General features: G+C 33.5%; 1 protein-coding gene across 1 annotated transcript; it reads left to right on the top strand.

The window, feature by feature from the left end:
* The first annotated feature begins 3,595 nt into the window (after nucleotides 1-3,595).
* On the top strand, nucleotides 3,596-6,681 carry LOC123893198 (subtilisin-like protease SBT1.9). Its single transcript, XM_045943130.1, has one exon. The coding sequence runs from the start codon at nucleotides 4,064-4,066 to the stop codon at nucleotides 6,335-6,337; it is 2,274 nt and encodes a 757-aa protein (XP_045799086.1). The 5' UTR covers nucleotides 3,596-4,063; the 3' UTR covers nucleotides 6,338-6,681.
* The last annotated feature ends 3,622 nt before the right edge of the window (nucleotides 6,682-10,303 follow it).

The raw sequence follows: 10,303 nt of genomic DNA, 5'->3' as shown, positions 1-10,303 counted from the left end.
ATATATATATATATATATATATATATATATATATATATATATTTTATTTGAAACGGCAAAATTTATTAAAGCTTCCTCAATAACAAGAAGTACACGAGGAGCCAAAGCAGTACAAAAACAAAAGAATCCACTAGCACATCCAACAAGGACTGCTACAAAGATCCAAAAGAAAGAAAACACCCCACTAACATAGGAACAACAACTAGCTAGAAGCATGAAAAGAAAAGAAAAGAAAAAACTAGTCCCCTACACAAGCCATGCAAACTGACAAGAAAAAGTCACCCCTTAAAATCATTAGCGTTGAAGACAATCCCTGGGGTCCTGTGTCCATTCATAAAACATGCAAGGAGACACTTTCAATCTAGCCAAACTCCATTTCCAAGTCATAACTTTAATATTATCAACAATCTCCTTTGGGGCAAAAGAGCCATTTGCAAAAATATAATACATATAGTAATATTTTCCGAGTTGGATATGACTTTCCAATCTAAATTGCATATTGATTCTCAACAATGATAATACATTTTGGAAATTTGGGAAGTGAATTATGCACCATTTTTTAATTATCCTTCTCTAGTTGACATGCCATATCATAATTTTAATTTAGTGCATGGTAAATATTTTTCTGCACTTTGTAGCCTCTTACATTCTTTGTTGACGGCAACATTAACGTCGATCTTCTTAAACGACTTTGAAGCACGAATATGTCAAAATGGCTTCCGAATCGTATATGAATTATATCCGATACGTACCAAACAGATATGGAGTGATGTTGGGTTAATATTGTGCAATGCTATGCCATAAGTCCTCAATTTGTGACGAAAGTAATAGTAATGCATAAACAGGGTAATGACCACAGTCCACAAAACTCGTGTTCCCTCCAAAAATTGTTAAGTTGCTCTACTTTGCAAACCATAATTCTGTCAAATCCGTGGCTAACGACAAAGAACAAGTATTTATGCTTGTTTTCGTTGAAAGGAAAATGTTAGTAATTAGTTGTTAGAAATATTAGTAAGGTGGTATAACTGTCAATCTCTCATCTCTAACTTTTGTGCTCCTCCTTCTGAACCACCTTATTGCTCTTCACGCTATTCCATGGGAGTTGTATGGTTCTAAGTTCTAACCCAAATCTGCTTGGAGTCAACCCGGTTATCTACAATTTGGGGATGCATAATTGCATTATCCGAGAAGTCTACGTTACCCTTTTCCAATCCTTGAACGCTTATACTTATTATTTGTGAGCTATTGTACATGTGGTGTTCACTGTTCGGTTTAGCAAGGATTCATAAACTTGGCTTATACTCCCCCGCCTCGTGAATTTTGTCTTCAACAATTTTATTCAAAATGCACATTTATTCAAAAAATTAATGATAACAAAATATCAAATCAAATTCAAACAATAGTCGTTCAATTTGTCAAATAAAGTGTTCCGTTATCCCGAGATTTCGACAGGATACAACCATTGCAATTTTTTTGTTTGTTATTTCTTCATATATATATATATTGTTAAGAGTCTCTCAATCGATGTGGGACTCTTAACATATATATATTATATTACCAAATTGTGCTGCTAAACTTTTTTCAATACGAAATTACAAAAAGAAACTATGTCATGCTGACCAAAAAGAAACTTCGTCTCTCTTATCTTCTTATCAAAGGTAGTAGAGAGAGCCTCGTCTCTCTTTTTCTTCTACCTAAGGCTCTTTCCCGAAAAATCTTACTATGGAGCATAAGAAGCAATCAAAGCTTCTACATATATACATGCACGAGGGGAAAAATTTATTCAACACTATTTTTCAAAATCTAAAAGGATGTATATATATCAAATACAAGTTTTATTTGACTAAAAAAATGAATATTCATTCTTCAAATTGGTAAAGTACATCAGATATAAACATAAATTCAATGTCCTAAAAATAAAAAGGAATAATATGCGAACAAATTCATAGTATGTAAGTAAATAGCATAAAACAACATATTCATGCCTAAATGTGAACTCTTCATTCTCTCTAAGTTTCTCTTCTTCTTCCTTCATAAAAAAAAGAGAGGGTGATTTTGGTTTATTTTTTTAACCCGGAATCACCCATAGACATCTTTTCGCTCTTCTTTAATCTAAATAAGTGATTTTCAGATAAATTAAGTTTTCTATAGGGTTTTGTTTTGTGATTTCGTCATCTAAGTGTGAGTGTATTCGATGAGTATCAGACTACTTGGGTGCTAGACACTGTTATCAGATTTTATCAGTAATTTGGTAAAGGAAAAACATATCTTCAATATGGTTAGCCACCCTCTATTTATACGCAAATTATTTGGGGGGTGGTTGAGGAAAAGGTGGAAGTAGCGGAGGAAATAGTGGAACCACACGGTTACTCCACTCTGTCTGTGTGAGTTTTTAATAAATTTGCCATTTCGTCTATCAACTAAAAAGAAGTAAGAATGCAAACAATTACTCCGATCCTATGGAAAAACATAAAATTACTACAATCCAACTACAAATCACATGTACCAAACAAGTTATTGTTTTTAAAGTATTAAACTCGGTTTTTTTCAATTTTTTTACGAGAGTTTTTTTCATTTATTCATTTAAAATGATGAATTTATAGTTACTTGAAAAAAAGAAAAAAAAATTAACATTATTTTTGTCCTAGTGTTTTGGCTTATGTTCTGCGAGAAAGTTGTCAATATTACTATTTGAACTAGTTTTTTTTTTTTTTTTTAAGGATACTATTTGAACTAGTTTAAAGACCTGTGAATGCACGGGTCATTGATTTTTTGTTTTATAAGAACACAGTCATCGACTTTTATTCGATATTTAAAGTTTTTCATTATATTATGGTAGAAAATTTATTTAGAATAAAATATTTAATTTTTTTTATATAATATTGTTAAAATATAAGTGAAATTATTGTGCTATTTTTTGTAAAACTTATTAAATAAATAAATTTGATTATAATTATCAATGATAAATTATCCAATTTTTTATGTATCTGTCACAAATAATGGTCCCGTGAATATTTTTTAATAAAAAAAATTAAAAATTTGATTAGGAATATTTTTGATAATTTAGTAAATTTGATAGTAATTTTTTATGAAGCATAAATTTTATAGTAATTAACTTTTTTGTATTATTATTATTATTATTATTATTATTAATAGTTAATAGTATATTGTTTATGTTTTTTTATGAAAAATATTGTTTATGTTTCAATTTTTATATTCTATTTTATTTTTATTAAGTATACAATCTTTTTATTGTATTTATCTTTTATTTTTATTTTAAATTTTTTTGGTGAAATTGTTGAGTTCATCGTATTCATCTCTTTTGTTGCTATTTTTATGAGTATAGATTGTTTTGTTTTGATTTAATCTATAATTTGTTTTGTTTCTATTTTTAAGCATATCATTTTTTTTTTGTATTTATCTTATATTCTTTCTTTCTATATTTTTTTTTCATTTTTTTTTAGTAAAATTACAAGGATATAAAACTTGCAACGTGATTAAGAACAATAAACATAAATAAGTAATTTTGGTGGTAATCGATTTTAATATATTACTAGTAATAGAACAAATTAACTTTTTAAGCTTAATTGCAACAATATAGAGAAAATATGCTTCTGCTCTATAACGCCATTCAAATATATATTTCAGTACAACTTACATTTGTTTTTAAGATATATCATCAGAGCAAGTATTACCTTAATTGGAAACAAAGCTATCTTCAAAATTAGAAGCTCGCTGAGAACAGATCCATGTGTCCTAGAAGTCATCTCGACAATTTGGAGGAAAACTGATGTCTTGTAAGTAGTTTACTTCTTCACCAAACCCTTCAACTTTGTTCATGTTGTGTGTTTAATTTAAGAAACCTTCCATTTGAGGAAACCATAGAGTAGTAGAAAAAACGAACAAAAACTCAGAACCATCAACCATGTTGACTCCTCATATGTTGATATTTATGTTCTGTAGTGATACTTAACTTTGTTCATTCTGTTGTTTACTTCTTCACCAAACCCTTAAAAACCTTCCATATTAGGAAACCTTATTCTCAAACACATTTTCAACCATCATGACTCCTCATATGTTGTTATGTTACCTTACAACATTGTTTCACTTGATTTTCATCACATTAGCTCAAACTGATAACTATATCATTTTCATGAACATATCAGTCATGCCTAAACCATTCTTAACACAACACACATGGTACATTTCCACTCTTTCCTCTGCTTTAGAGAACCCTCAACTCATTTCTTCCAAGTTAATTTACACCTACACACATGTCATCAATGGTTTCAGTGTTAACCTTTCTCCAAAAGAACATCAAGCTTTGACAAATTCACCCGGATACATTTCATCCGTAAAAGATTTACAGATGAAACTAGACACTACATATTCCCCTCAATTCCTTGGTCTCAATCCCAAAGTAGGTGCTTGGCCTGATTCAGAATTTGGTAAAGGTATAGTTATTGGTTTGGTTGACACCGGAATTTGGCCAGAGAGTAAAAGCTTCAGAGATAACAAAATGTCCAATATTCCTTCAAAATGGAAAGGACACTGTGAAGATAGCATTCACTTCAATTCATCCCTCTGTAACAAAAAACTCATCGGAGCTAAATTCTTCAACAGAGGATTATTAGCACAGGATCCCAATGCAACCTTAGGTTTAAACTCCACACGTGACACAGTAGGTCACGGAACCCACACTTCGTCAACAGCAGCCGGAAGCAGAGTTGATAATGCATCTTTCTTTGGTTATGCAGCTGGAACAGCTTCAGGAGTTGCTCCGAATTCGCATGTCGCAATGTATAAGGTTGTATGGAAAGATGAATTAGTTTCATCTGATGTAATAGCTGCAATTGATGCTGCAATATCAGACGATGTTGATATTCTTTCATTATCATTTGGGTCTACAGAATTTGTACCTTTGTATGAAGATCCACTAGCCATAGCAACATTTGCAGCTATGAAAAAAGGTGTTTTTGTCTCGTGTGCAGCTGGAAATGGCGGTCCTGACCTTGAAACTCTTCACAATGGAATGCCTTGGGTGATAACTTCTGCCGCTGGTACTATGGATAGAGATTTTCAAGGGATTCTTACACTTGGAAATGGTAACAAAGTCATGGGATTTTCTGTTTATGTAGGAACATTTTCTTCACATAATGTTCCGATTGTTTTCATGGGTTTATGTGACAATGTTAACGAACTGAAAAAAGTGAAGAGAATGATTGTGGTTTGTGAAGACAAGAATGGAACTAGCCTTTCTTATCAACCTGGTAATTTGGGTGAAGTAAACGTTTATGGAGCTGTTTTGATTTCAAATACCGCCGACACATACTATTCATCGGATGATTACACTATCGGTTTCCAGAATAGTTTGGCAGCCATCTTTGTTGATCCAATACATGGGGAAATCATCAAAGCCTACATCAAGAGTTATTACAACTCTAATCACTCTTCGATAGCAAGCATGTCTTTTAGGAAAACAGGTTTTGGTCTGAAAACAGCACCTAGTGTTGATTCTTACAGCTCAAGAGGGCCATCGTATAGCTGTCCATTTGTGTTGAAACCAGATATTACTGCACCCGGTACTTCGATCTTAGCGGCATGGCCTTCAAATGTCACGGTGGCACAAAAATATTTTAGAGATTTCAATTTGGATAGTGGAACATCTATGGCATGTCCTCATGTTGCTGGTGTCGCAGCGCTTGTGAAAGGCACACACCGTAATTGGAGCCCTGCGGCTATTCGGTCAGCAATAATGACAACATCGGACATATTGGATAATAATCAGGAACACATCAAAGACATTGGAACTGGAAGCAGGGCAACCCCTTTTGCATTGGGAGCTGGGCATGTTAATCCAAAGAGAGCACTTAACCCAGGACTTGTTTATGATGTTGGTGTACAAGATTATGTGAATCTTCTTTGTGCACTAAACATCACACAGAAAAACATCACAGCCATTACAAGATCCTCTTCCAATGATTGCTCTAAACCTTCATTGGATCTTAACTACCCTTCTTTTATTGCATTTTTCAATGGTGAAAATTCTTCGTCAAAGACAATACAAGAATTTTATAGAACAGTTACCAATGTTGGCGAGGGACAAGCAACTTATGTTGCTAGCATTACTCCAATTGAAGGGTTTCGCGCCACTGTGATCCCAAACAACTTGGTGTTCAATGAGAAGAATGAGAAGCTAAGCTACAAGTTGAGGATTGAAGTTGCAGCAACTACAAAATTAAAGGAATTGGATTTTGGATATCTAACTTGGATGGATACGAAGCAGCATGTTGTTAGGAGTCCAATTGTGGTCACAACCCTCAAATTGAAATCCTAGATTTATATATTGTGATGATGTAGGAGATGTTATTATCATATGACTCAAGTGATTTAAAATGTAATTTAACTAAGGAAGTATTTGATAAATGATATTCATTCTTCACTGACTAAAATTGTTTAGTAGGAGATGTTATTATGTTGTTTATATGTAATTTCATTTCTCAACTATCTTTCTTGTTTTATGTTTTGATGGTGCTGAGATATGTAGCTATATATCTTTTCTTTTATGGTGTGATCCAAACTCAGTAGCTACATATATAGGCACTGAATGTGTTTATCAGTCTGCTGGGTCGATCCTTTTTCACAGCATTGTGAAGTAATATGGGGAAATAAATAAGTGTTAAAAGATGAGAATATTGTAAGATTGAATCTAGTGTTATGGTAAGGTTGAATCTAGTGTGGTCTCTTTTGGTTGCATACGATTATGCAGGAATTCAGGCCAGTATTTCAACCGGATGCTACTGTGAATTGGTCCTCCATTTGGCAGATTAGTTCTCCTCCGAAAGCGAGACATGGTATTTGGCACATTTGTAAGGGATGAATTCCAATGCGTGTCCGGTTATTAGAATGGCGAGTCGGTTGCTCTCCAATTTGTCCGTTATGTAATGCAGAACTGGAAGATGGTTTGCACTCTTTTTTCACATGTTCCTTGATACGCGACAGCAGGGCAGTCGCGGGTTTGGGAGCTGTGGTATATATGCAGTAAGGAGGAAAGGAACATGGCTGGGCGAGTTACTGCTGTACAGATTGGGCAGCATCTCTAGGTGTGTGGCAGTTGTGGTTCGAGGATTAACAGATGCGTATACAGAGAAGTAATGAGCCGCCGGTTCAGCCACGGTTGTGTTGGGAAAGATCAATGGTAGGATGGCTCAAATGTAACGTCGATGCCGGCTTTTACTTGAACGAGAATACTTCAACAGCAGCCTGTTGTTGAGACAATGAGGGCCAGTTTATTCTTGCACAAACATCTTGGAAGTTGGAAGCTTGCTAAACTCTCTGTCATGGAAGGAGAAAGTGTGGCTCTTCTTGAAGCTATCAAACTAGCAACGCATAAATGTTATACTCATGTGATGTTTTGAAAGTGATTCCTAAATCTTGGTGAACTCTATTTATATTATGCTAAGAGTGCTTCTGTGTCGTATTTCCCACATTGTTGTTAAATTGCGGCACAACAACAATTGACAATACAACAACAATGATTTCGCATTTCTGCAGGTGCATTTCTTAAACCCTTCATGCTATGATTTTTTTATTTATTATTAGATATTTTTCCATTATGATTCTGAACAAAATCGTGTTTTGACGAGACACAAGTGCTTAGCGGAATATCGGAATATTCATGAGTTGTATTAACTAAAAAACTTTGAAGTTCCGATTTTTCAATATGCGGTGGAGGACAAATTGATATGGGAAGATGATAAAGATGTCTTATATTCTGTGACAGCAGGGTACAAAGTTATTATGCGGGAATTCAGGCCAGTATTTCAACCAGATGCTACTGTGAATTTGTTTGCCATTTGGCGGATTAGTGCTCCTCCAAAAGTGAGACATGTTTTTTGGCGCGCTTGTCCTGTATCTTCAACATTCTCATCACACCGAGGACAGTATGGTGAACAATCAACGTGACGCTGCAACAACCTCTCACGCGTCGGAATGCAGTCCCTGCACACTCACCATGCCAAATGACGAGCCTTTGGTGGTGCTTGAATACGCCACAGCTCTGACCATTTACACCTTCCACATAATTGCTTTCACTCCTCAACAAATTCGACATAATTAGTTTATATCCCGATCGCACAGTATACACACCATTTTTATCACCATCCCACATTAATTTATCATGTTCTATCATGGGAAATAAGGGTACAGACATTATAGGTTCAGCCATATCAGAAGAAAAAAACTCATCAATCTTTGTAGCATCCCATTTCCTTTTTCCATCCACCATTAAGTTCCTCACATACATATTGTACACCGTTTGTTGTTGAGGTGATTAAATCCACTTCACTTCCCTCCCACGGATCCAAGGTCTCGTCATAACTCTAATTGTGCTCCCATCACCAACCACCCATCGACATCCTCTCAACATAACCTGTCGAGCATTCCATAAACTCCTCCATGCATAGCTCGGATTGTGACCAAAGTTAGCCTCAAGAAAGGTTGAATTAGGGAAGACAACCAATATAGATATTAATATATGAAGAAATGGTAACAAAAATAGTCCGTTAAGAGAATTAATTATGTTATTATGTTATTCGAATATAAAAATATAGATATTCATATATGATTACAAATATCACCATTAGGAATTGAAATATGACAAATGATTTATTACACCAATAGAATAAATATTTAACATCATTTTTGTTCTTGTGGTTTCCAAGTGGCCCATCTGTGAGGAAATTCGTCAATAATTTGAACAAGTTGTTCTGGTTTTATGACCCATGTAATTGCCTGATTTAATAATAAGTCTTTTTTGGGATCAAGTGCAATGATAGTAGCCTTTAAAGATTTCCAAGAAGCATTACATGTTAAAACCTTGCCAAAGGGAACAACAGTGACATGTTCTTGGTCTGATGGTAATACAAATGTTTCTATTCCACAATCAAAGTACACATCTGAAGGCATTTCACTTTCGAAGCTAATTTCAAATCCTCTAACTTCATCATGCTTGGCATCAATTGAGGCAACAAACACAAGAGAAAGGAAGAGGGCAACATAGCATTTCACTAACATTTTGAAGTAATTGATTCAAATGTACAATATGAGTCAACTGCACACACACACATATTTATAATCCAATTTTAATTAGTATATTAGGTTTAAAATTGAAAATAACAACAATTTTTTTTCAAAAACGTAATGTTTTAATTTTCAGTAAATGTATTCAATATATAAACATTGACTAGAATTATATTAACTAGTATGATACCCGTGCCAAGCACGGGGGCAAACCTTTAAAAATTTACTTATTTTTGTTTACAACATAAATAAAAATTATGATGAATAGAGTAACAAAAAACGCATGATAAAAAATAATGGTCGATTTTTAGAAAATCAAATAACTCATATAATTTCTTTTCGTGATATCTAAACTAATGGTCAAATTTTAGGAAATCAAACTTACGATTTATTGACACCATTAACAAAAATATATCATCAAACGGTGAATCTCATTTAAAGTAATAACGGATTTGTGCTACATGAGCTCACACATCTCATATTAAAATTTTTGTATTTTATGAGCATAAAGTACTATTAAATTAAACTTAATATATGCTTTCATTAGATATATTAGAATGACCCATAAATAAACACATTTTCTTTTGATATAAATTTTAAAAAATAAATGTTTACCCTTGACTAACAATTAAAACACGTCTACTGCATGTTCTCCAATAATACATATTATCATAAGGAATCACTTTGGTATTGCATACACAGGATAAATACCACCAATCGCAGTTATGTTCCAAATGTTCTACTTTGCCCAATATAGCGTACACCGACCCCTGCAATATTTAATTGTGACAACTTAGGTACAACTTCATAAATCTAAAATGAAAATAGACAAACAAATCAATATCAGTAATGGTTACCATTGCACATAAACCAAGGGTTGATAGAGTATGTCTAATTGTTTTGTACACCCACTGATCCAATACATGTGCTTTTGTAGTTTCATTTATTGCATATATCGAATGAGGCTTAGAAATTGTTCTGTCCAGCATTCTATAGATATAAAAGACATATTTTATTAAGTGAACATAAAATGCATTCCAAACTACTCCGTGTATATACTGTAAATAGGAGAAAACTATAAACCTTTGCTTCAATTCTGCAGCGGCATCAATATTTGGATTGAATAACACCCTTGTATATTGTCCGAAATTCTGAACAGTAGGTATACCTGAATTATAATTTAGTTATGTTGAATTTTGTTTAAGCATCGAAGCCTTATTAA

This window comes from Trifolium pratense, linkage group LG6 (genome assembly GCF_020283565.1).
Source record: "Trifolium pratense cultivar HEN17-A07 linkage group LG6, ARS_RC_1.1, whole genome shotgun sequence".
In the NCBI taxonomy this organism is placed as follows: Eukaryota; Viridiplantae; Streptophyta; class Magnoliopsida; order Fabales; family Fabaceae; genus Trifolium; species Trifolium pratense.
Note: the sequence above shows the minus strand (reverse complement) of the source record. Positions and strands in the feature narration are given on the sequence as shown.

Coding starts and splice junctions, on each gene's coding strand:
- LOC123893198 (XM_045943130.1), top strand. CDS start 4,064: ATGACTCCTCATATGTTGTTATGTTACCTTACAACATTGTTTCACTTG.